Source organism: Papaver somniferum, chromosome 4 (genome assembly GCF_003573695.1).
Source record: "Papaver somniferum cultivar HN1 chromosome 4, ASM357369v1, whole genome shotgun sequence".
NCBI classification, from domain to species: domain Eukaryota; kingdom Viridiplantae; phylum Streptophyta; class Magnoliopsida; order Ranunculales; family Papaveraceae; genus Papaver; species Papaver somniferum.
The window spans coordinates 36,201,046-36,227,279 of record NC_039361.1 but is presented as its reverse complement, the minus strand read 5'-3'; the positions used below and the strand labels follow the sequence as shown (position 1 = coordinate 36,227,279).

Genomic DNA, 26,234 nt, shown 5'->3' with positions numbered 1-26,234 from the left:
AGGGGAATAGGGGTGTTGGCCAAGCGATGCGTTAGGGGCGTGGAGTTAGCTTCTCTCATGACCTCTTCTAACCTTCCCCCACCTTGTTTATTTTTCAATTGCCTGATCTCTGCCATCATCTCATCCCGCAGTTCCTCCATTGCGCGTTGGTGCTCTAAATTCTTCAGCTCATTTCCGTCTGACTCTCCATCGTCATAATCCGGGTCGGATACGCTACGTCTCCTTGTCGCGTCCTCATTAGTCGCTAGGACGACTCTACAGTCTTGGTTTGGCTCTGGTGCTTTGGAGCTTGCTTCATCAAGTTGTTGGCTGGTCTTTGTGCTTAGAGCAATCCGCTCCTTTAAATCTTGATTTTCTCTGGCCAACAGAGCTACAGCTTCTGCGTAAACCTGTTGGTTCCTCCTCAGTTCCTCGAGCTCAGCCATTAGTTGGTGTGATTGGTTGGACCCCTGATTGGGAGTCCCCGCGCGTTCCGCTACAGCCGTGGCGCCGCCCTCCTCCATGGTCTGCACTAAAGGTGGCAGGGGTTCAGCTTCTGTTGCTGGTGTTTCCAAATTGGAGTGAGCGCCCCTCTGCGGTGCCAGAGCCGCCGGTATGGTTTGATTCTGGTTATTTGTTAGCGGCATTCCAAAGGTTAGCAGATGCGCGGGTTGGAATGTTCTGGATTCATCCACCCTTTCCCTTGGTTGGTTAAGTTGACTCATGGCGAAGGTATTGCTAGCCTCCGCAGCCTTCGGGACTACCGCAGTTTCCCCGTATTTTATCGTTGCTGCTCTGAGAGCCGCCACTGCAACAGAATTAGCGTTCATGGGTGAAGTGATTTCTGCGGTATCCTTCCTTCGATTGGTCATTTTAGTTTTATCTCCTTTCTGTTTGCTTCGGGTGATGATCGGGGTTGTCCGGGGTGTTTCTTTTGACAAAGCTTTGGACTTTCCTGCTTCCTGCGTCTTCTCCATCACGTGCCCTTTTGTTGATGACGAAATTTCACGTAAACTTGCCTTCTTTACTCACAACACGTTCTCTGTATAAATTATTTCAAACAGAAACGGGAATATCCGCGTGAAGCGGGTTAGTTGGCGAAATACAACTTTTCAAGAGGGAATTAATACCCGCAGACTATAAAATATGGGACATGCGATCCTTAGTATATAAAAAAAAACTATAGTAAATCCGACGGATATAAAATATGGGTTAAAGTTTTATTAAAGGAGATCCTTAGTATAAAAAAGACTACGAAAATTGTAAATCCGACGGATTAGGACAATAACCCTTGCTTGGAACAATAACTCTTATCGAAGGCAAAAGGTAGGTTTTTGAACATAATACAGTTGACGAATGATCTATACTGTCCGAGCTGATAAAATCGGAGCAATCACAGGACAAGATAAGTCTTTTACCGGGACGAAATCCCTGTTTCTAGCGCCAAATTGTGGACACAAGAACTACGCGGGAGTCCGAATGCCCACAATCAATCGTTAACGTCTAAAGAGATTACGATGATGATACCCTGACGTGGATTCATTGGCTCAAAACCTTCGGGTTTATCATAGCCTCCTCCTACTTCCCCGTGCGTGGCAATCATGCATGGGATACAAGTATTAAAGGAAAACAAAACATATAAGCAAATACGTGCGAAGCTAAATGAATGTAAAGTGCTGAAATGTAAATAAGACCAAGGTTTACGTGGTTCAGCACTAAGGCCTACATCCACGGGGTTTGTTGTTCTACTATATTATTCCCAGTTACATGAATAGCTGAATGACTTTGGGTTTTACATATTTCTCTCCACTATGGGATTAACTTACCCTTACTATCCTCTCTTTCTCTCTCTCTCCTTCTCTCCTGATGTTTTTCTTTTCTCCCTTCCTCTCTGTGGAGATTGGGTATTTATAAGGTTGGAACGTGGGACCCATCTCTGAAGACCGTTGGAACCTTATCTTCTCGTGTCCTTGCGTCCGTCACGCGGAGGTCTGCGTTTCCCCCTCGATCCCGCGGAGGCATCTTCGCTCGTTCCACAGGTTGGTCGACACGTGCACTGCTCAGAGTGTTTAATGCGGGTAGTTGAGGGGTCTGCTCGTGTCAGACAAGTGTCTTCTGCCCCTGTCAGTCCGTGTCAGCTAACTTCCTCTCCACCGTTGATCTTGGCCCCTCTTCTGGGGATGAGATAAAGCAACTCCTAGGGGTTTATTTGGTGCTTCGTGACGCATCATGCTTTGATGTTTTGGCTTGCATGCTTTCCACGTACCTTTCTGTATGCACGTGTCCGATAGTGAGATATATGTGTACACAATTTGCCCCTTTTCTTCGGGCTTAAATGGCTAATGGGTGCCTTGAAGAAAAACTATCGTCGCACATTCTTCTCACTCCTAATAACTTCTCCTAGATACTTGGGCACGTCTTTTATTCGTGCATTAACTGCTTATGTAACGGGCACGTTTTCCTATTTCTCCCTTAATTTCCTCTTTTCTTTCGGGTATTTTAAGGATAGAGAGGAAATTTAATTTCATTCTTCCTAACCACTCTCTCAGTTCATTCTTCCTTTAAATTTCCTGCCTGCCTTCATTGAACCTGTGACCTTAAATTCTTTGTCAGTCTTCATTGCACCTGTGATCTTAAATTCTGTCAGTCTTTATTGCACCTGTGATCTTAAATTCTCCCTTCGTTGCACCTGTGATCTTCAATTCTCCCTTCATTGCACCTGTGATCTTCCCCTGTTCGTTTCTTGTACTTGCTGTTTTTGCCGGTGATTTTTTCTTTTCTTTATTTCACTGTTTTATGCCGTGTTGATTTGTGAATTTTCTGCCCTGTTTCTAGCGCCAAATTGTGGACACAAGAACTACGCGGGAGTCCGAATGCCCACAATCAATCGTTAACGTCTAAAGAGATTACGATGATGATACCCTGACGTGGATTCATTGGCTCAAAACCTTCGGGTTTATCATAGCCTCCTCCTACTTCCCCGTGCGTGGCAATCATGCATGGGATACAAGTATTAAAGGAAAACAAAACATATAAGCAAATACGTGCGGAGCTAAATGAATGTAAAGTGCTGAAATGTAAATAAGACCAAGGTTTACGTGGTTCAGCACTAAGGCCTACATCCACGGGGTTTGTTGTTCTACTATATTATTCCCAGTTACATGAATAGCTGAATGACTTTGGGTTTTACATATTTCTCTCCACTATGGGATTAACTTACCCTTACTATCCTCTCTCTCTCTCTCTCTCCTTCTCTCCTGATGTTTTTCTTTTCTCCCTTCCTCTCTGTGGAGATTGGGTATTTATAAGGTTGGAACGTGGGACCCATCTCTGAAGACCGTTGGAACCTTATCTTCTCGTGTCCTTGCGTCCATCACGCGGAGGTCTGCGTTTCCCCCTCAATCCCGCGGAGGCATCTTCGCTCGTTCCACAGGTTGGTCGACACGTGCACTGCTCAGAGTGTTTAATGCGGGTAGTTGAGGGGTCTGCTCGTGTCAGACAAGTGTCTTCTGCCCCTGTCATTCCGTGTCAGCTAACTTCCTCTCCACCGTTGATCTTGGCCCCTCTTCTGGGGATGAGATAAAGCAACTCCTAGGGGTTTATTTGGTGCTTCGTGACGCATCATGCTTTGATGTTTTGGCTTGCATGCTTTCCACGTACCTTTCTGTATGCACGTGTCCGATAGTGAGATATATGTGTACACAATGCTTATTCAAACTGGTGATGCAGTAGAGTGGTGGTCAGTTGTAGTGGTTATGCAGGTGGTTGTGGATTTAAAAGGTACAGGGGAGATTGCTTTTGGAGAGGAGAATATTGTCTTTGGGGAATTTCAACGAACAAGTAGTGTGCAGGTTCCATGGTATTGAGAGGTAGCTTTCTCTTTATTGTTTCCAGCCCTTTTATCGCCAAGCTTTCCTAAATACACATTAATCCATTTGCATTAGTATGACCAACATCATCTTTCCAGAAACTTTAAACTGGCACTACACTGAATGTAAATAGCCACAAAGAACTACTGCAGTAAGCATTAATATCTTGATGATTTCTGAATATTGTATACTAGTTTTCTGTTTTTATTCATTGATTTGTAAGGTTTTGTTTATATTCGATTATTGGATTTTCATATGTTTAGAGAAAATTCTATGGGTAGTGTCACTCTTTCAAATGAAGGAGTGCACTACCAATTAGACCCAATTAAAGTAAATTATGGGTAGTGTTGAGGCACCATTTCAACCAAAAACGTTCAACCACTCGTTCAACGAGTGGTTGGGAGTGGAAAACTAGACGGGGGACTATCTCCCGTCATGAAAAATAAAATAAAACGGGATACTATCTCCCGTTAGTTAAATAATTTATGTCTTAACGGGGGACTGTCTCCCGTTTTTGTTTAGTTTCTTACATTTACGGGAGACTGTCCACCGTCTCAGTGGTTTTTAAGAAACAAACGGGAGATTGTCTCCCGTTTGATATTTGGATATTTTTTTTGCACAATGGCTACATTTCATCCTATAAAACCAACCACTCCAACTCTGTTCTCTTAATTCATTCCACTCCAACTCCAACTCAACTTCATTCTACTCTATTTTTGTGTTGAAGTTTTCTTCTTCCTTTCAATTCAACACTCTCCATCCATGTCTTATTCACCAACACCGACTACTTCAACCTAAAAAGCTCGTAGGAATCAACAAATTAAATTTACTACGGATGAAGATGTAACTCTTTGCGAAGCACATATAGCAATAACGGGTGATGGTAGTGTTGGTGTGCATCAAGGAAAAATCAAATATTGGGATCGAATTATTCCATTATTTGTCGAGAAAATGAAAGGTAACCCAAATGATAGAGACAAAACTAGTTTAGAAAACCGAATATATGCTATAAAGAAAGACATTAATCTATTTGTCTCCATTCTTGGAAAACTATATCGAAGTGGACGAGTAAGTGGTTACGGAGCCGAGCACACGGTAAGTATTTTTGTTTCATACGTATTGCTCATTATGTTTGTAAATGAATACTAATATGATAAGTTTACATTGTAATTGATACGTGGTCGGTGTGATTTCCACAAGATACATGGGAGACCCTTCATCCTTGATGAGTGCTACGAGATATACAAGAGTAAACCCGGCTATGATTACACCAAATATGTCGATATACCCCTGCTACCCCACAACCCGTGATCCAAGTTGTTGATGATATTGGTGTCGAGGGTGTCCATGGTGCCGACGGTGTCGAGGAGGAAGATACATGAGTCAACTGTAATACGAGTGACGCTCAAGCAAAAAAAGAAAATAGGACCCGGGAAGAAAGCTCTTCAATCTCTTAAACAAGCAAAATATGGTTCTTCAAGTGATTCCATCGAATCCAACTTTAGTGAAACCAACGAGAGAATCTTAAGTTATTTGAAAAGGCAAGAAGAACAACTAAAAGAGGAGAATATGAATCGAATCAAAGAAAAGAAAAAGGCACGTGTAAAAAGAATCATGATGGCGGATATTTCTAAGTTATCTAGTGTCGGACAAATTTGACTTGAACGTAAACAAAACAAGATATTAGAGAAAAGGAACTTGATGGAGCAAGAAAGTGGCGAGGATGAGTAATGGGCAATATGGTTTTTGTTTTCCTAGTTGTAATTTCCTTTCAATTATGATTGTTTTCCTAGTTGTAATTTCCTTTCAATTAAAAGATTGTTATCATGAAGAATATGCAATGCAATATTGATGGAACAAGTTTAAGATAACAAATATTTCTCCAAACAACAAAAGTATTTATCTTATGCAATGTCATTTAGTCATCCAAATTAACCAAAAGAAACAAATTGTCCAAACAACCAAAAGAAACTAACTTTTATTACCTTGTTCTTTACGGTTCATCCATTTGTTGTGCTTCCTATGCTTGTTCATTACCAAAAATCTCCCAAACATGATCGGTCAATCTTAGTCGAAGATCATTATATAAGGGTTCATGTTTTAACTCATGATAGTTAACGGCTACGCGAGGTACAATGTCACGGTAAACCCTATAGTCCTCATCTCCAAAGGTTCTCCATGCCCCATCTCGCCTCTCATTTTGAATTATCATGTTCACAAGCCAACATTATGAATTTTAAGTCTTCTTCATCCCAACATTCAACCGGACCTCTCACTATATGCTATTTTGCTTGTAGAACCCCGAATGCACGGTCAACATCTTTCCGACACGCTTCTTGCATCTTGGTAAAACATTTTTGTCTTTCATTTCCTGGTTTTTTATAAGCTTGCAAAATATTGCATGACTTAGGATAGATCCCATCGTCCAAGTAGTAACCCATATCAAATCTTCCACCACCTGCTTGAAAATCAACTTTCGGAGCTTCCTCATCAAAGATGCCATCGAATAATGGAGATGTGTTAAGAACATTAAGATCATTATTTGATTCGGACTCCCAAAATATGCATGCCAAAACCACATATCATAAGTAGCAACCCCTTCCAACACTATCGTCGGTTCACCTTTATAAGATGCATAATATCCCGCCCAAGACGAAGGACAATTCTTCCAAGGTCAATGCATGCAATCCACACTCCCAAGCATACCCGGAAAACCCCTTGCTTTATTCTCGGCTAAAATGCGATTAATGTCATCTTGGTTTGGGTTGCGCAAGTACTCCTTACTATAATGCCTAACTATGTTTCTAACAAATCTCTTCAAGTACATATATATGGTTTTTTTATCCATTCACACATAATCATCTATGGAGTCGGCCGAATGCCCCGTAGCAAGTAACCTAAGACAAGCTAGAGTTTTCATATATGGAGAATGACCCGGGATTCCTAGTGCATCTATTCCTTGAGGCCACTGTGTGTCCATTTCACACAAATCATCTTTAATCTTAAGAAACAATTCTCTTCTCATACGTAAACGGTCATGGAAATTCTTTTCCGAATATGTGAGTTTACCACCGGTAAAATGATCACGCATCAGAATAGCATCATGAAGAACCCTATTCATAATAGCAGAACGTCTTCTTCTTACCTCAACCGGTTCGGGTTGTTGAGCCATGAGAGCAATTGATTGTTGCCACAGTAACGTCCTCACCACCATCGCCCCATTAGTTCGTCTCCTTCTCCGACGTCTAGAAATGACATTGTTATCCGATTCCGTGTCACTCATTGTACCTACACATAAATTTAAAACCAATTAGGACCACGAAAACGTCGCAAAATAACCAAATTAACATGTAAATAAGCAAAATAACATATCACTTAACCAAAAATAACATGTAAATCCAAAAATAACATGTAAATCCAAAAATAACATGTAAATCCAAAATAACATTCATTTTTAAACAAGACAGTAACCAAAATAACATTCATTTTTAACAAAAAAATCTACAAAATGACATTGTTCTTTAAAGCTACCAAGTCTACAAAATAACATCCATTTTGACCACTTGCTCTAATTCATTAGGTCCATAAGACACTATCCGTTCCAAGTACTATTAGATGGTTGAGGAGGAACTTGAGTTTCATTAACAACATCCCGATAAACTTGATTGGAGGAGCCCGAAACTTGAGTTATATTAACAATATCCGGATAAACTTGACTCGAGGATCCCCCAACAGTTGGCGCATAACAATCTTGTGAATTGAATGAGCTTCGTAGAATTTCATTCTCACTTCGAAGCAACTCATTCTCTTTTTCAAGGATTTGAACCCGACTACGAAGATACTCAAGCTCTACATTCTCATTCTCATTTCGAAGCCTCACATTTTCATACACATAAGAACTTGTTTGCATAGGAGGAGGGTATGGAACATGAAATTGAGCTTGAGATGTGTAGGATCAGAATCTCGCAGCTGCAACACTTCAGCGAAATTATTAACAACATAACACAACAATGTCGCAAAGAAATTTCAGAAACGACATAATAAACGACATCAGCTAAATCATGAGAAAATATGATGGACTTGCGAAAATTAGGAAGTGTGCGAGATTAATATTTGTAAGGTTGCGAGAATGTCGCAAACCATATCCGAAAATAAAGGACAGATTAGCTGTCATCCACTATGTAATTCCCTATAAATAGCCATTCAGTTGTAAAGGAAAAGAGAGATATCTTTTTAGAGAGAAAAAAAACAATTAGGAGAGATAAAATCAAGAGTGGTTGTTGTTCTTAATCCCTTTATCTTTTGTTGTAAGATTTTTCAAAGATTCATCAATAAAATTAAGATTGTTAATCCAAAAATGAGTTGAATGTTAATGAAATCTTGTGAGGAGTGTAGTGTAGGATTTCCTGCAACTACAAGATGATGAGGAAATATCGTCCCGATTAAGTTCTCGAACTAATGTGGCCTCATCCTTTGCAAAGTATGAACCAACCGAAACTAGTTCCCACCATTTCTCATACTCTTCAACACTTGCATCCGTGACGGGTGATTTACATGTCCTCAAACCTTTGCACTTGTCACATGCTTCCCGATCCATATCTACCATTTCTTTTTGTGGAGGTGGGAAAGACGAAATCACTAATGCATTGGTTACTTGATATGTACATCTCTCTCCCAAGTACCTATAGCCTTTATCTTCTTCAATATCCATGAAAACACATCTTCTTTGACAACTTCAACGAATGTTTTAGGACTTTGTTGTTGGTATGCTCATTTCCAAGCCATGGTTGCCATACCGTTCCTTGTAATGACCTTCTCTCCAATTTTTTACGAGCATTGGTTATTGAATGTCCACCCATATCCCTTTGATCTCCCGAAACTTTATCCTTGTTAAACACCTTAATCTTTGGCCATACATCCTCCCAAACCGGTGGATTTCCCTTAATTTTAGGATTCAAAGTGTGGAAATAGTAGTAAACGAATACTACAAAAATATATAAAAAAAGAAATTAATATATAAAATTCATTAAGTCGATATAAACATTTTATGGGTTTCATCAAATAATTTATAAGCATGAGTCATATATACACACCTCTAAGATCATCCACATGCCGTTGAAAGTCTTCCATTTGCGGATACCAACCTCGCCCAATGATTTGTAAAGAAAAACCAATGTCGGAGTTCCCTAATCAAACTTCTTTGTTTCGCTCAAATCCTCAAAGTTACATAACCATCCTACCTTAGTGGTAGATACACTATTTGGCATAAGCACTTGACCAATTAACCACAAAAGGAAAACTCGAGTAATTTCCTCCCAAGATGGTTCCATTTCGACTTCCTTCACTCCTTTAAATGTCTTCAACCAATCACACAAATCTACACATTTTATACCACCACTTTTATTCTTCAAATATGAGTATACATCAAGACCATAAACTATCTTTTCCCCGTTTTCACCAATTTCTTCTTCACTATCACTCGGTTACAACATCTCATCAATATCTTCTTCTTCTTCATTATCACTTCCTTTCTCGGTTACTTTGGCTTTCCCTTTCTCGGTTGCTAGTGCTTTCTTCTTATCCTTGGCTTTCTTTTCTTGAGCTTTATTGTAATCAAATTCAACTAAATTAGGAAAAAGGTTTTCAACATACTCTACACAATATTCCTTATTTTCATCATTAGCATTCCAATCCAAATAGCTTAGCTTTACTCCTTTTCCTAATTCTATTGCCGTCAACCAAGAAAAGTCATTGGGAGTGAGTCCTATTTCAAATGTAGAAAAATGAAAAGTATATGTAGATTTCCAAAATCGTTCAAAAATTGCGTGTGACAGTTGTTGATCATCTTTCAGAATATTTATCTCAAGTAACTTACCCAATCCACATTTTTCATAAACTCTTCACACTTTGTATGTTGACATACAATTTCAAACAATTTGGGCATATTGCTCCATCCACCCCTGAATGTAATCCAAGATTTGTCACTTTCCATGTTAATAGTTGTGCATACATGATTTGTTTCATCTTTAGAAGACAACCTAGTGTAATCCATTGTTTTATATATGAACCCTAAAACAAATATTAATCAATTATGAATGAAAAACAAGTAACAATCATAAATCAATCATAATAAACTTAAACAAGAACGAAATTGAACATAATCATACCTTAAATCCAATTGAATTCACTCACTCCACCTTCAAAACAATTGAATTTTTTTAGGGCAAACCTTGAATAAAAACGAAATATATAACCAAATCATACCAAAAAACGAATTATAAAGACTCAAGAGGGATTTACCTTCAATAATATATAATGGGTTTCATTTAATTTAATGATACTCGGTTGATTGATGGAGATTGAAGAGAGGGAGAAGAAGAGTCTAGAGAAGAAGAGTGAAAAAAAGAGAAAGGAACCAAAAACTCGTCTCCTGGATGTTTTAGAGGTTTTAATACCTAACGGGAAACGGTCTCCCGTTTTTTGGTTTTTTTTTTCTTTACGGGGGACTATCTCCCGTTGGACATCAAAATTTTATTCTCACGGAAGACTGTCTCCCGTTTAGTGTTCTATTTTGATTTTTCCATAGTGGGTTCACTCGTTCGTATGAACAAGAGGTCCTTCATATGGGCGAGTTAGTCTCCAAATGGGGACTACCCATAGGATACGCTCTTAGTAAATTGATATAGGGTTTTTTGTATATGTATTTTAATCCTTGTATATGTATTCCCGCTTTTCGAGAATTTTCACTGAGTTACCAAGCCTACTCAGGACTTGCTTTAGCACTCACTAGTTGTCAGTATATTCAGAATAATCTTGTTTTAGCACTCATTGTTGTTGCTTCATGGAATAAATTGAAACTAGTTAATAAGGTCAGAACTGTAGGCTACCAAACCCTTGTTCATGAGTAGCATTTTTGCTTTAGGTTTGTACTTAATTGTTGATATTAGATGAAAATCAGAGAGCAAAATTAGGTTACATGACACAATGCTCTCTACCTACAATTTACATTGGTTTTCTGTATATGTATTACACTACTAAATTACATGGAAAATGGGTTGGCTATGTCTGTATGATCAACATGTATTTGAGTCTTTGACTGTTTGACTCATTTTAGTTTTTTTCCATTTGTAGTGGGTTTGACTAGAATCTCAGTTGTTTGTGGATAATAAACAAATGAGTTCTTGTTCGTTTTAGATTCAGTTGTCTCTGTCTTCACTGCCCATTGGAATTGAAATCTCCAATTAATTGATATATGTTAATTTTAAGTAGTCAATTCATATGTGTTTCTGTATGGTTCTTGTTCATTTGGGGTAGACATGAACTAATACTATGTCTATATGGGTTTTTGTATATGTATGTTTGAACTAATAATATGTTTGTTCATTTGGTGTAGACATGAAGTTGAAAATAAGTATCCTGAGAGAAACAGAAAGGTGAAGGTTATGTATATGTATGTTTGAACTAATAATATGTTTGTTCATTTGGTGTAGACCTGAAGTTGAAGATAAGTATCCCGAGAGAGACATAAAGGTGAAGGTTATGATTATTGTGATGAGTTTTGAATTCAAAGGGTTGGCTAGAACAGATAAATGGAAGGGAAAAAATTTGACCGTTCAAATGTGGGAAACACATATGAATTGATCCTTATTTTTAACTGCTGACATGGAGGTTAACTACATGTACACAACTTACATGGCAGACTAGACGAGTCGGCAAGTGAGTTGGCCGATTTAACTGCTGACATGGAGGTTAACTTTCCGTTTACCATTTTTCCAAAAAGATGGTCAAAATAGGAGTATATCTGTAAAAGTGAAAAAAACGGGATACATCTGTATGCGCCCAAAAAAACAGGGATACATCTGTATTTCATCCTTATTTTTTCTCGGTAATAATATCACCCAATAACTTTACCATTGTACATAAGTGACACCCGCGTTGTCACTCATTCTTTCATCCTCATCATCAACGTCCTCATCATCAACTTCCACTAGAAGATCTACATAAACTAAAAACCGTTTGGTATCTGCACTACTTCCATTAACTTCTTTAGCAGTACGGGTAACATTCTTCGAAATCATCGTACATGCGTCGTCTGAAGATTCTCCTCCAGGAAATTGCAACTCATGAAACATACGCAATATTCGGCTTATATTGTCACAAAACAAACAAAAAAAAATTTGATTTTATCACAAATGTACTGAGGCGCCGAATCTTCATGGATGGATAGTACTGAATTATCATGCAAAATCTTCCTAACCTTGATTTGAATAAGCCCTGTTCCGTTATCAAGTTTTAGTTCTGGAGGTGGGTTTTCTAGACACTGTATGTTGACACTAACAAGACTAAAATTCCTCTCCGCCATGATTAATCAGAACACCAGAGGAGAGGGAGGAGAGAAGAGAGATGAAGTTGTATCATAGAATTTTGTATGTGTCCGGTTAAGAGATTTCTATACATACTTATAGAAGAGTTTGTAGTTCGCAGTCCGGAAACTAGAGTTGTAGTTCGCAATTTGGAAATTGGAGTTTTGAGTCTTTTGACAGGAAAATGGAAATCACAAAAAAAGAAATTTTTTTTGAGGCATACTCATTTTTTTGAGGCATACTCATCCATTATATTATCTAGCGCGGGTTTATAAGGGGTGTCTAAAGGTAGTGTAATTATCTATATATCCCTAAATAATTTCAAATTGTCATAGTTCCCTTATCCTCAAAAACCTAAAATTAAAAATCAAAATAAACTTTAAACTTAAACATCTAGGACTCCAATTCAATAAAGAAATTAATCAAAAAAAGGAAACACGAATCGAAGTGAGCGATGTTGGAATGTGAAATCCAAATCTCAATTGCTCTTAGATGTATTTTAGAATGTATGCGTAACAAACCCATCTTGTTTTTGATTTTATTTTGTTTGATCGGTAGAATATGATTTCAAAGATGAAATTAGGGTTTTCAGAAGATCAGTTCGGCTGATCTTGCAGTATCAATTTTGAGCCGAACTTAGTGTATGATTTAGAGAAACACTATGTTCGGCTAATGCGACTTTACAATATTTTCAGCCGAACCTCAATTTTCCAGCCGAACATCAATTTTTCAAGCTGAACCTAGTGGATGATTCAGTTTCTGAGTTGTCAGCCGAACCTAGGTATAATTTCAAAAAAACAGAGGTTCGGCTCAAAAGTTATCAGCCGAACTGTTCATCTGGTCAGCAGATCTGGGTTTTAAAAATTCAATTTTTTGGCAGATTCAATTTATAAAAGGAAATTAAACCTCGGTAGAAGTTTACCTCTGATTTGAATCACACATTTTGGTCACTTCTAATCACTAAAATCTCAAAAGTCAAAACTCAAGCTTTTTTTCTTCACTTCTTCTTCTTCCTCTCAAAAATCCCAACTCTCTCACATAAATTTGATTTTTCTAGTAATTCACCACTAATAATTTAATGTTTAATCAATCCTTAAAATTCATAATTAATCAATTCTAATCATAATCATTTACACTAATTATATAAGGGTAGTTATGCCATTATCAAAAATGGTGGATGAGGGGTGATGTTGTTTTTTATTTAGTGACCCTATTTTGGCATTATCTAATATGCCTCAAAATAGGTTTCCAAAAAGGGAAAGGAAAAGGATTAGGAAGTCATTAGCGGGCTTACCGAAATATAACCTTATTAGGCCCACGCAACATGTTCCGGTTCATAAACAAAGAACGGTTTTTTGGGGACCAGCCTTTTTTGGGGGGACCATTGTTTTATTTTGGGTAAGACATTAGAAGTAAATCTAGGTCACCCCTTATCTCAATATTTATATTAATACCAAAATTATCCTCCTGATTATTTTTGTATAATGATTAGTTAATGTGATTAATCATTAATTAAGGTTAAATTAATAGATGATTGTATTTAAAAGAAATAGAATTATTGAGTGACCAAAGTAATAAAAGAAGAAGAAGAAGAAGATGGAGAAAAAAATTATTTTGAGATGGGTAAATATGGAGAAAAAACATTCTCTTGGTACCGAAATATGCTTGTAACTTAGTGAATGTTGTTATAAATGGTCTAAAATATCGTCAAAATCAAAATTGTAACAAAAAATTTCAACCAGGTCAACAAAGTTCGGTTATATTATATGAAGAACATGTAACCGAACTTTCTGCAAATGTAGTTCGGTTAATAAATCCAAAATCACAGGCAACCGAACCAAAGCTTTAATGGAGTTTTTGTTTCAGCAAATGTAGTTCGGTTGGGACATTTTTTGCGACGTAACCGAACCCAAAGTTCGGTTGAGACATTTTTTCGCGACGTAACCGAACTTTTTGCGACATAACCGAACTCAAAGTTCGGTTGGGACTTTTTTTTGCGACGAACTCGAACTTTTTTTCGCGACGCAATTGAATTTTTTGCGACGTAACCGAACTCAAAGTTCGATTGGGATATTTTTGCGACGTAACCGAACTCGGAGTGCGGTTGGGACATTTTTGCGACAAAACCGAACTTTTTGCGATGTAACCGAACTTTTTGCGACGAAACAGAACTTTTCTCTGGAAAAAGAAAAACCTCTATTTTCTTCAACTCATTTTGGTTAGTTCGACAAAGTTTTTCACATAATTCCTAACCGAACTTCTCTCTACAACTTCCATTTTCAACTCATTTTGGTGATTACTTCTCATTTTTTTCAACCAAAAACGATATATATATAGAGAGAGAGGGGTGGTGGTGGTTGTTGGTGGTGGTAGTCGGAGATGGTAGATGATGGTCGGTAGTGGTGGCGGCGGCGATGGGAGGAGGTGGTGCTTATTTATATATATATATGTGTGTATATATATATATATATATATATATATATATATATATATATATATATATATATATATATATATATATATATATATGTGTGTGATTATTAGGTTAGTTTTAAATTAAGTTAGGTTAAGAATAGGTTAGTCATTTCCACATTTTAGGACACCCTTTATAACTATAGGGAAAGTGGCCTAGTAAGACCATGGTCACTCAAAAAACCCATGGTACCCAAAAAAAACCGTTCTAAACAAAATGTGGTTCCGTTGATAGGCATTTGAGCTGTTTAATTTCTTTGAGAAACAAAACATACAATTCAAATAGTGCGATGGTTTTAGGTTGTTTAACGTTAATGAAAACTCCTGATGCAGTCAAGCTGTTTGAAAAGATGTTAGAAGCTAAAATTCAACCAATTGAATTAATGAAGTCTGTTTATGGAATCGTTCGTTGTTATGGATATATGGTCGACCTTCTTGGTTAAGCCGGACTGTTGGATGAGGCTTATAGGTTACTGAATATTATGCCCATGAAACCTTATTTCGAGGTTGGGGAGTCTACTTCTTGGTCGTGGAATACATGACAGCGTCGAGTTTGCCAGAACTACAGCTCAAAATTTGTATTCAGAAACAAGTGGGCATTATTCTCTTTTGGTTGGGGTATCTATGCTTCTGAAAAGATATGGGATGATGCTTTGAGACTAAGAATAATGACTATGGAATTGTAGGGATTAACCAAGATTATGGTACCAGGATGCAGCTGGAGAGTAGGTTGCAATGTCGACCTTGAGATATTGTAGCTCTCGTTTGCATTTGGTTTGAACTTGATTGGGTATTCTTATATGCTAACTTATATTAGAATTTTGATGGAGGAATGGATTGATGGTGGCATCTGGAAGGGTTCAACTTGAAAGAGTTCTTGCTGCTGAGGCTGGTGAACCCGACTGTCATACATCTTTACCCATAGGTTATAGATACCCGAAAGCCTCGTGTTTTTCCTACTATATACCAATAGTCATTAACTGGTTTATCTTCATAGTGAAGGGTTCTGAGTCATTTGACCAGCTCACGTAGTTTTCGCCCTCCTGCAAAAGTAGCTTGAGGTTTGTCTTGTCAGGTATCATAGGTTGCCATTTCTATTAAACAGCATCCATTGGAGTCTGATTGTATCATCTGCATTTATCAATTCTCTTTTATTCATACTTGTTTTGGTTAAGTAACATTTTGATGTGATTTCTGGCAGATCCTAAGGGGATGGTCACATGCTTCTGAGTTTCAATCTCCTGCCAACTAGAGAGGTAAGCTTCCCATTGCCACAAACTGAAATTCTCCACATCTAGAATTTGTCATTAATAAAAAGAAGAAAAAACTACCAATGTGCGCTTGTTTCATTTAATCCTCAGATATGAAAAGGTCATGTAGTGACTATATTTTTCTATGACAGAAACTCGAACCTCTAACCTCTTTAAAGGAACCAGTTGTACACGGTAGTTGTTTGCTATTACCCGAAACTATTTTATTCTTGTAATATAGCAAGATACTTACTACGGTTCCAGACCTTTTCATCTGTTAAGGATCCAAAGAACTTTGATAGAAGCTATATGGCATAGGGTGAAAAGGGAAGGATCAAGAAAACAAGTAAACAGATTACCCATTTCTATTTTCACTCATTTAGAAAGAAAAACATCCAAATTATCTGCCCTGCCTATACTTGATTTCTTGACGTGCAGTTCTCTGTTAACTACAGATGTATGGTTATTTCTTGCTGTACTTGAGGTTTTTCTTCGGAAATTAGATTTTTTTCTATAAGTTTCATATGGGTATCTTATCTCTTTCTTTTTCTTGATAATAAGTGATTCTTTCACATGCTTTCTTTTGTTTTTCTTTCCTGTACAAATTTAGTAAAACCTTTAATCAAACTTTTCTTCAAAACCCGACCCAAATAACATAAACACCAAATTGGTATATTTGTTCTTTACTCAAAGCATCTAAAAATGTTAAGATGAAAATTTGTCAAGATTTCAAGGTTTTTGCACCTCAGCTAGAACCACTTCTGTTGTAATTAGTTTAATTTACACTGCTTGCTTATATCGTTTTCAGTGCTGACTTTCTTTGACTTTACTGCTAGAACAATTCTAGTAGTAGAAACCTTCACTGATATTATGCTTCCCCGACTAGAATCTCTAACTAATAATCAGACCAAACCTTAATAAACTTTTGCAAATCTAAGGGTTAGTTTTTGGTTCTACCAGTCAACCCAATTCAGCCGTAGTTTCAAAAAGGTCAAAGAAAATCTTCATGACAAAAATTGAGACCATTAGATCTTAACTACCGTAATTGTCTTAAAACATAATCTTCTCTACCTAAATCAAAGGTTTAGATTATTCCACACTGTCTAATAAAAATTCCTCTAAAGATTTATATAATAATTAAAAGAACCAATCAGAATCTTGGAAGATTACTTTAAAAGCAGAGAAATCAAAGGCATCACTTAAGATTTTGGCAAGCACAAATCTGACGCAACCAACAGCCTCCTCTCTCTCTAAGCAACTTCTTCACACTTTCATTTGTCTCTCTCACTGTCCCTCCAAGAATTAACTTCTATTGAACATAAAAGCCTTGTTGTTTTCTTTTTATCTCTTTGATCTCTTGTATGAAAATTTTAAACTTAAATTCCATGACAGAAAGAAAAAGTAAGCAGAGAGTTTCTTCAGCTAGACAAAAAGCTAAACTTCCAGTTCCTTCTTCTTTATCTTCTTCGTCGTCGAATTGCAGAAGAAGAAAGCCTGCAGCAACACCACGGTTATCAAAACCTCCCCCTAAACCAACTGGAATTTTACAGCGTTGCAAATCAGAACCGAATTTTTGGAATGTTGGAATTTCTTTTGGTAATGGGACTACTAGTTACCCCGAAATGCATCGGCCCCTTACGTGCACCGATGTTCTTGCGTCGCCCTTTACGTCTTCGTTGAATTCTGAGGTAATTTTGTATTACCTTGAGTGGAATTTTTTGGATTGTTGTTGTGACTTGTAGAAATTTTTGGTGTGTGTAGAAATATGAGAAGGACGCAAAGGTGATAGTCAATGTAACAGTTGAAGGTAGTCCTGGACCAGTCCGAGCTATGGTCCGATTGGGAGCTAGTGTTGAGGAAACGATTAAACTTGTTGTGGATCGATATGGCGAAGAGGGAAGGCGGCCTTACTTGGATAAGGCTACGGCAGTAGCTGATTTTGAATTACATCATTCCCACTTCAGTCTTGAAAGTAAGCTCAATTTGAATCTTCTCTCCCTCTTTCATTTTAGTGCATCTTTTTTGAAACTTCGCTAATTCTGTTATTTGGGGAACTTAGTTGAAAATTTCGGCTTAGCTCCTAGCTCTTTCTGAAGAAATTGTAAATTGGGTTGTTCAACTGGAACTCTGGATTCTTAGGATATGTAATTTAAACTCATTCAACCAAATTTGTCTACATCACTACGTGGTACATGTTAGTGATAGAACAGCGGATAATAAGGCAAGGCTCGCAACCAAGACAATGATCTGTCTGCCTGGGGCCTCTCATTAGTGTCATTCAAATCTTAGAGCTATAGCGTCTGAACATTGCATATCAGATGAGAGCACTGCAAGTGTTCTTTAGGATTCAGGGTTCGGAAACGTAATTTTGCATGTCCAAACTGTATTTTCGATATGTCTCTGAATCCTCTGCACCACCTAAAGGAAATCTGCTCTGCTTCGAGATCATTGTTGATTTCTTTTCTTTATTTTTCTCATTAAGGTATAAATAAGACGCTGAAGATAGGAGATGCTGGAACCAGAAGCTTTTATTTACGAACTAACAGCAATAGCCGTAGCAGTAGCTTTACTTACAACGATGGTGACAGATCAGCCGACCATACAAGACTCATGCTTCCGTATTCCCATTCTGCTCCGGAAGTTGTTCCTTCAAGTTCGAACAACACGATCGATGTTCCACCGCCCTTTCTTCTTTTCTCTTCTCTTGTAGCACGAACATTTAATAAGTTTGGAAGAAGGTCGATAAAGCTTTGGAAGGTCTTCCTCGGTTGTATGTATAGTCGATAACCGCCACTTCCATCGAACTCTCATTTTCTTACCTGGGATATTTTTAGTCACCCCTTATTTATGTATAATCCAAGCATGTACAGTATTAAGCAAGCCTTCACAAATTTAAGGGATAATATATTTTGTTATTATTTCAGGTTTTTGTTGTGTTGAGAGTTAACAAGACTGCGCCGGTTTCCAGTGATCTTCTGGGTTGTGACTGCACCTTTTTTCCAGCGCAACTAGGAGTCACGGAAGCTCCTGATAGAAAATAATAATTCTCGACCTACCATGGAAAATCTCGCAGCATATCTGACCGTTGGCTGTAAATGATGCGGGCATAGTTGCACTTAGCTTTCACAGGAAAATTTGTTCGTCACACGATTAAAGTTAATAAAAAAAAAATCTTTATACATCACTTTCACACGTCTGGAAAATGCAAGGCTATGTTAAATATAGGGGATGTCATGTATTCTGTGAAAGTCAAAAAGATTAGAGAAAACATAGGACGGTGAAAGTCGGCCAAGTAAAGAATGAAGACAGTCGAGCCCCTATTGAGTTTGATTCTTCATTGTTGGTTTTACAGGAGAGCAAGCATCATTGTTGGAGAATATCTCCCAATGCTCCAATTTTTAAATTTTATGACATGAAAAGAGGTCTTCCTAACTAATACTCTTATATTTTTCTTATTGTCTAATTCCTCTTAGTCTTGTAATAGTATACACTAGTCAATCACCATCTTTTTACCAACTTTGTAAAATATGAAATGCTCTATTGTTTTTTTTAGTGTTACTTAAACAAAGGGTTACACGCGTTAATTTCGTGATTTGTATTTCGAAACATCTTGCATAGTTTAATGATCCCCGGATGAAACCATGTCGGCTTGACTAACCGCGGATCTACAGTGTTGAATTATACAAGAACTGTCAGTTCCAGCAATCTAGTGGAACGGCCTACCCCTCTTAATGACTGCTAGTGAAGGTGTCAAATGAAATAGTAGCAATTATAGCGCTTATCCAATAGGGTGATGGTGATACACACTGGGAGATCCATTTAGAGGACCAGCATGGCCACCAATTTGTACTTCGGGTTTGAGGACCATAAACTGTTTCTCTTTACTAATCTTAGGAGTTTTCCAATTTTGAAAAGCTCAGTTGTGAATAAAGGAGAGAGGGATATGTTACTTCGACACAACAAAAACAGAAAAATTAGCATTGCAAATTTGGAATGTTAAAAAATGTCACGGTCATAATTTTACAAACATTGAAATTTTAAGCATTTGGAAAACGGGCTGTAAACAAAAAATTTTACATGCAGGTAGTGGGTACTTGAAAACTACCCATGCTTAAAAGATCTCAAGATCTCTTTTAAACTGGACTTCATTAAGGCGCTGGATACTCAGAACAAAAGTTCCCAAGTTATGTAAAAACAGCATTTACACAGCAAATCACGAGTCCACCATTGATGTAGTTGATTTAGCAGTTTCCTCCGGCATCTCAGTTGCAACTATGCTCACTTTTTTCACTTCTTCTCGCGTATAAAAGAAACAAAAAAACTTATTCTCTTACACTCATCAATTTGTTCTTTTCTTTTTCTCTTGAGAATAAAAGACTAGTCGAAGTGTTTATATGTCTAAATAAGGTCTTGTAGAACCTGAATTTCATGATGCTACTCACTCAACTTACATGTCTAAATAAGGTCTTTATGATTATTTTTCACACAAATTTCTTTTAAAAACTAAACGCCAGCTATCATGAACCACTTCTTTAGTTATCTGATAAATTTGTGAACTAGGAAAGCTCAACTTGAGGTGCGATGTGTTGAATGACTCATGGACCGGTATATTCTGACACTTCCGGTAAGAATACATACCAGAGAAGGATAAACACCTTCAAAATTGAAACTAATCTTTCCAATAACTACAACAACTGTAAAGCTGGCATTGTAGAAGTTTCAAAACGAGACGCTCAAGCTTTATTGGTAAAATTTAAGCAGCTATTGCAGGTCCATACATTTGCATATGGTTGGTCACAAGTGGAAACTTTTACAACAACAATCAAATACAACAAAGCCTAGATACTTACAGCAGCATCAGGTTGGCGTTCCGGCAAAGAAGCTTGAAATGCTGGTAGAACTTTACATGATTCGTATATCTTAGTCAGAGTAGGAAACTTCAACATATCAACTTTGAACCTATTCATAGCATTACCAATTTGTGGAGCTAAAAAAACATCAGCCTGCATCATAGGGAAACACCTCTTTCTTAGTCGTACAGCGCAGGTAATATTATCAGTTAAAAACTTAAGGGATTATCATTACCTTGGAGGAAAAGCATAATGCAGTAACAACAGAGAATCAATATTAATAGGGCATCCTAAATCCCCTAATTAAGAGACCATATTATGATCCTTTTGTCACAAAAATAATTAATAGAATGGGAAGTAGCACACCATATGTACTTCATCTCCAATAGCGTATTTGCCAGAGACGTCCTTCAACAACTGCTCTAGAGCTGTATATAAAGTGTAAGTTTTGAGAAGACAACTCGATTCATAATTCTAATGACAACTCTTTTACCACAACATATTCAGGTTTAAGCTCCTGACCGGCTACAACCAAATGGTAGCGGAAATGCAGAACAGGGAAAAATATATGCTAACCTATAAACCCTTTTTCTATATGTTGCTGAGCCCATGATAGTCCCTCTCCTGGACCAGCTTTTTCCTCAATGGTCAGCTGCAGATATGAGAGAAAAAGTAATGAAAGATGGAACAATTTCAACAGACTAGTTTTGTACAGTAAGTGATAAAGGACCAAATGAGCGGATATGAAGTGCTAATAGAGGCTTACCACCACTCGCATCATCTGCAGAGGTTGAATACTGGAGCTGACAATACTTACTGCCTGTAACACAAGACTCTATTTTAGCAAGTTCAAGTATGCAGTTAACATAATCAACAGATAACTAGCATATGGAAGTCAAATCAATTGTAACGGACAGAAATAACTCTGGCTATGAAATGTTCTCTAAGAGAGACTCCTAATACTCTGATACGCAGATGACTAGACTTTGCAGTCATGAGTTGCTGCAATGATAAACTACTTTCCATTTGTCATCATGCTAAGGGAAAATTCAGTCTTTCTCCAATATAATACGGGTAGAATTCTGAAATCAACTCAATATTTGGTAAAGATTGTAATCTTTGCGAGAAAACATAACTCCCGCAAAATGCAGCCCTCGTTGAGTATTTTTTACTGTCTCAAAAAGTGGTGGTAAGGGATCCTATTTTTCAGCTATCAACTAGCTAGCTGTGTACAAAAAGGAAGGAATTCTATTTAAAGCCCACTGCTCGCGTGATATGCAGAAATTCATCCAAGAATGCCTAATAATATTTTTCACCTATCCGTACGGGAAGACGCATTAGAAACTCTAAATATGCTGCATATTACAAGATTTTTTTTCTTCGGAAAACCCCCAGCTATAACAAATAGAAATATTATGCAAGTCAAGTACCGTCATCACTTGAAGTCTAGACAGTGCAAAAACAACATTCCAACCTACCTGAAAATTAATAGCCTTTCGCTTTAGATCATTTGGCAAGAGTGAAATTTGGGGATATTTTTCTTCCAAATACTGTGAGCCCATCACAACAACAACAATCTAGTAAGAAGCTTGTTCAAATATATGGGATTTGAACCCATGATCTCTTATAGTCAGACTGTAACGATAATTACTAACCATTAAGATTGCAAATGAATCTGCAATCACCAGATCGCCGTCCACCAAGACCGGAACGAAATGAAGTGGATTTAACCGATCAAAGTCTGCAAATTCAACGCAACACGTGTATGGAATATGATTAATTATTAATATTAATTGTAACTTGATTATTAATTACTTAATTGATGATGGAATTTTTTTTGACTTAACCTGGACTAAATTGCTCTCCTTTCTTAAGATCAACTGCTCTGTACTCATAAGGAAGCTCTGAGAGTAAAAATTGAAATCACCCAGTTAATACTTCTACTTCCAAATTTACATCAAATTATCAAAACCCACACCAAATTTAGTAAATTGGATCCAACCTTTTAAGTGTAGAGCGAATCTAACCCGCCATGAGCAAGAACTCCCCCAGCAGGAATACAAGATGAGTTTTTTTTCTGGTGCAGATGATGATATTTCCTGCACAAAATTGAAATAGAAATAATTAGCTCCTAAAATAGATTGAGGAGCATAAAGTAAACAATAAGAAGTCAAATTATATGACAGAACTTGGAAATTTTGGACCTGTAAATTTGGGTCCATGATGAGCTTCAATAATGGTGTTAAAAATCAAGAAACAGTGAACTTTTGACCAGTACTGTATCATTTAACTTTGAGTTAGGTGGGTGTACCAAACAACATGGACACTGATTTTTAATAAAAAAAACTAGATTACTGCTAAACAAGTGCGGGCCGACAAAAAAAATAAGAAAAAAATTGTATACTAATATTTATGCCTAAACGGTTATAGAATTGTTCATGCACGGACGCTCCGTTTTTGGGGTCGTGTCCGCGTCCGACTCGCGTCCGACGCAGGACGCGCGTTAGACGCTGACACTACGCGTGTCCGACGCATCAATATGCGCTTCTCGCACGCTTCTTATTTGGACGCACCGATGACTTGTGTTTGGAACATTTTTTTTCCATTTTCATTTAAACTTATTCCTTTATTTTTACTATTATTAACTAAATGAAGAAAGACAAACATTTAGATCAATCATTTAAGTCTTTATTAGGATTTTGTAATTGGAAATGACATCACATATATTTTTGGTTGGGCATGTGTTGTTCGAAGAATGTATTTTGATTGTGCCATGTGTTTAATAGTGATAATTGTTTGACCTTCGATGTGTATAAACATACAATTTCTCATTTTCTTTTGAAATTTATACACATGTAGCACTATTTTCTAATTTTTAGGATCGAAACACTTAACTTTGTTATATAAATACATAATTATATATATAAATAATATATAAAAAAATATGTATTTACATATCCGCGTCCTAGTTTTTTGGGAAATTTATGGTGTCCGCGTCCGCATATCGTGTCCGCATCTGTGCAACCCAGGTTCCCATCGATCACTAACGCGACTCATTTTTAAGTCCATATATATAAGTCTACTCCATGCCAAACAACTTATTAAAAAATAGCCATGGATGAAAGGGTCAGAGAAATTTGCGGTCAGCCACATCTAACAATTTGTTCTCTTTTATGGGTCGCTTTTTGAAAAATATTACACCTACTTGTTGTGTTAGGATCAATGTAGTCAATATCGGCCGTATCGGCCGATATATCGGGGATATTTCGTATATCGGCCCAAAACGATACGATAAGAAGGATATCGGGGATACGATAATCGTCCGATAATATCGGCCATATCGGTCGAATATCGGCCGTTTCGGTCAAATATCAACCGTATTGGTCGATACGAAATTTTCCTACATTTCCTGATATGAGACAATATTGATCGTTTTCTATAAAGTTTAAGGGTAATTTTGGCGAAGAAAGTCTTCCGGGTGGTAGTAGAGGTGCATGTAGCTCTCGAAGCAAGTCTACTAAAGTTACTCTTTTGTTTTTTTGATAAAATTGATGTTATCTATTATATCTTATCCGAAAATGTGTGGAGAAATGTTTAATATAAAATTATAGTCTCTAAATCTAGAATCGATATTTCAACGATAATATCCCCGATATAAAATCGTACTAGTGTATCGGTCCCGGCCGAGATGAACCGATATCCGATATTAACTACATTGGTTAGGATATGCGTCAATCGAATCGGGCGGGTCAATCGCTAACACAACTCATGGTTCTCCTCCCACGTAATGACCAGGTGAATGAATCGCCACGTTGCGATAGAGGGAAGTAAAGGGACACGTGGTTAATAAACAACGCACCTTTTTTTCTTTTGACTTTTCTTCCTCCAGTCCACCTTCTCTTAACTCGACCAACTCCTACAGTCCTGCTCTCACAGTCTCGCTCTTCTTTCTTTTGCCGATAATGGTTTGAATCACTAGGAAAGAGAGAGTAAGTTTGGGAACCATCGTTGAAGGGTAAAGAGAAACCGTTCAATGGATTTTTTGAAATTAAGAAACCAGATTGAAAGTGTGGATCGAGTATGGGTCGGGCATCCGTTATACCCGCCAAACTTCACCCGTAACCCGTCGTCTTCTTCCTTCATGTGTTTTGTGATTGTTCATTACTCTGTTCTTTTTTTGCAGGGTGTAAATACGTGATTTTCACCGGAAGCCGAAGACAACAATGAGGGCTCCGGATACGAGTCGAAGCCGTCATTCGTAGAGGCGGCAGTGGCGGAGCCAGATAACGAAGTAGAGGGGCTAAAAAAATAAAAATAAAAAGAAGGGCACTTTGGTGGACTAAACCTAAAATAATAGGAGGCTAAATACAAATTATAACATAAATGTAAGGGTGTTTCAAGGGTTATTATGATTTTAGGGGCCGGGGCTTGCCCGTTGCGGATTCCACAGATTCGGGTTAATACGGGTTGAAACCCGCGGGTTGAAATTCTTCACGGGTTGTCATTTCTTCAACCCGTGCCCGTAACGGGTTGAACCCGCGGGTTCACGGGTTAGCCCGCCCGTTTCAGAAATAAGTTAAGATTCTCATTAAATAAGGCTAGGTACAATTTTATACAAGTAAACTAGTAAGGATATAATCTCTGATTTCAACTGCAGGATCTCATTCTCTAACTCTACTCTAACAACAGATTCTTTAACTTTTGCTTGTCTCTCTGACTCTACTCGTCCTCTCTCTTCCTCTAATGCTGTCAAAAGAAAACCACCACATTAAAATGTTATACACCAAAACAAAAAGTTGCATAAACTAAATCCAAAACAATTAGGTTATTCGAAGACATTTCAAAAGCAAATGCATTCCCCATGATTCACAGAACAAGTCTGCAACAACTAAGAATGGTTGGTTAGATACTCAAACCCATACTACCGTTTATAGTTGCTTTCTTGTCTGATTACTAAAGAGATGTATCCAACTAATAAGGCCCAAATTGACAATTGCCATCCTAACCAATAATATCCTTGTACCCCCTGACAAGTTTGGTTACTATAGCACCAATGAAATTAATCCTAACAAGTGATGAAGTCTAAATTAATCCTAACAAGTAATGAAGTCTAAGGTTTAAGCGTTATGTTGATTTTAGAAATGTAACGCCATTCCTTTCATGGCTAATGACCACACAAGTAAATCAATCGACCAAATTTAATTCAAACTATCATTAATTTATAATGTATGGTGTTTTCTTTCCAAAACTTAATAAGCTAAGGTTGGATTCTCACTTCACCCATTTATCAAACAGATTGTAGGCATAAGCTAATATTAAGTGCATACATGAATTGACTGGTATTACTATTCAAGAATTTTATCCAAAATCAAATGAATTTATGTTCAGGTCACCCATCAATTATATTTCCAATAATTCATAAAGGAAATTGTGAAATTCAAAATGACAATA

The 26,234-nt window shown here is 37.4% G+C and overlaps 2 protein-coding genes across 4 annotated transcripts; one reads left to right on the top strand and one right to left on the bottom strand.

The window, feature by feature from the left end:
- The first annotated feature begins 17,150 nt into the window (after positions 1-17,150).
- Positions 17,151-19,443, top strand: LOC113275148 (uncharacterized protein At4g22758-like). Of its 3 annotated transcripts, none has more exons than XM_026524592.1 (4): positions 17,151-17,529; positions 17,695-17,905; positions 18,416-18,703; positions 18,858-19,443. In XM_026524592.1, exons 1-4 carry the CDS (start codon positions 17,512-17,514, stop codon positions 18,878-18,880), a joined length of 540 nt encoding a protein of 179 aa, XP_026380377.1. In that variant the 5' UTR covers positions 17,151-17,511; the 3' UTR covers positions 18,881-19,443. The 3 variants fall into 3 exon arrangements, with proteins under 3 accessions (XP_026380377.1, XP_026380375.1, XP_026380376.1); XM_026524590.1 differs by having other exon boundaries at positions 17,151-17,621; XM_026524591.1 differs by having other exon boundaries at positions 17,151-17,621; positions 18,416-18,707.
- A 1,140-nt stretch (positions 19,444-20,583) lies between these two features.
- LOC113275147 (glutathione S-transferase 2-like) lies at positions 20,584-23,137 on the bottom strand. The gene is made up of 9 exons (XM_026524589.1): positions 22,988-23,137; positions 22,786-22,882; positions 22,631-22,687; positions 22,439-22,524; positions 22,262-22,333; positions 21,550-21,603; positions 21,360-21,435; positions 21,150-21,211; positions 20,584-20,936 (listed from the first exon to the last, which is right to left on the bottom strand). The coding sequence occupies exons 1-9, from the start codon at positions 23,003-23,005 to the stop codon at positions 20,772-20,774; spliced, it is 687 nt and encodes a 228-aa protein (XP_026380374.1). The 5' UTR covers positions 23,006-23,137; the 3' UTR covers positions 20,584-20,771.
- Positions 23,138-26,234: the final 3,097 nt, after the last annotated feature.

Excerpts from the sequence above, each read along its gene's own strand:
- LOC113275147 (XM_026524589.1), bottom strand. Across the intron at positions 21,436-21,549 it reads TGCAGATGATGCGAGTGGTG|CTGACCATTGAGGAAAAAGC; the intron begins GTAAGCCTCTAT and ends TCATATCTGCAG. Across the intron at positions 21,212-21,359 it reads TATAGAAAAAGGGTTTATAG|CTCTAGAGCAGTTGTTGAAG; the intron begins GTTAGCATATAT and ends CTTTATATACAG.
- LOC113275148 (XM_026524590.1), top strand. The coding sequence starts at position 17,295 with ATGAAAATTTTAAACTTAAATTCCATGACAGAAAGAAAAAGTAAGCAG. Across the intron at positions 17,906-18,415 it reads TTCCCACTTCAGTCTTGAAA|GTATAAATAAGACGCTGAAG; the intron begins GTAAGCTCAATT and ends TTTCTCATTAAG. Across the intron at positions 18,704-18,857 it reads TTGGAAGGTCTTCCTCGGTT|GTTTTTGTTGTGTTGAGAGT; the intron begins GTATGTATAGTC and ends TTATTATTTCAG.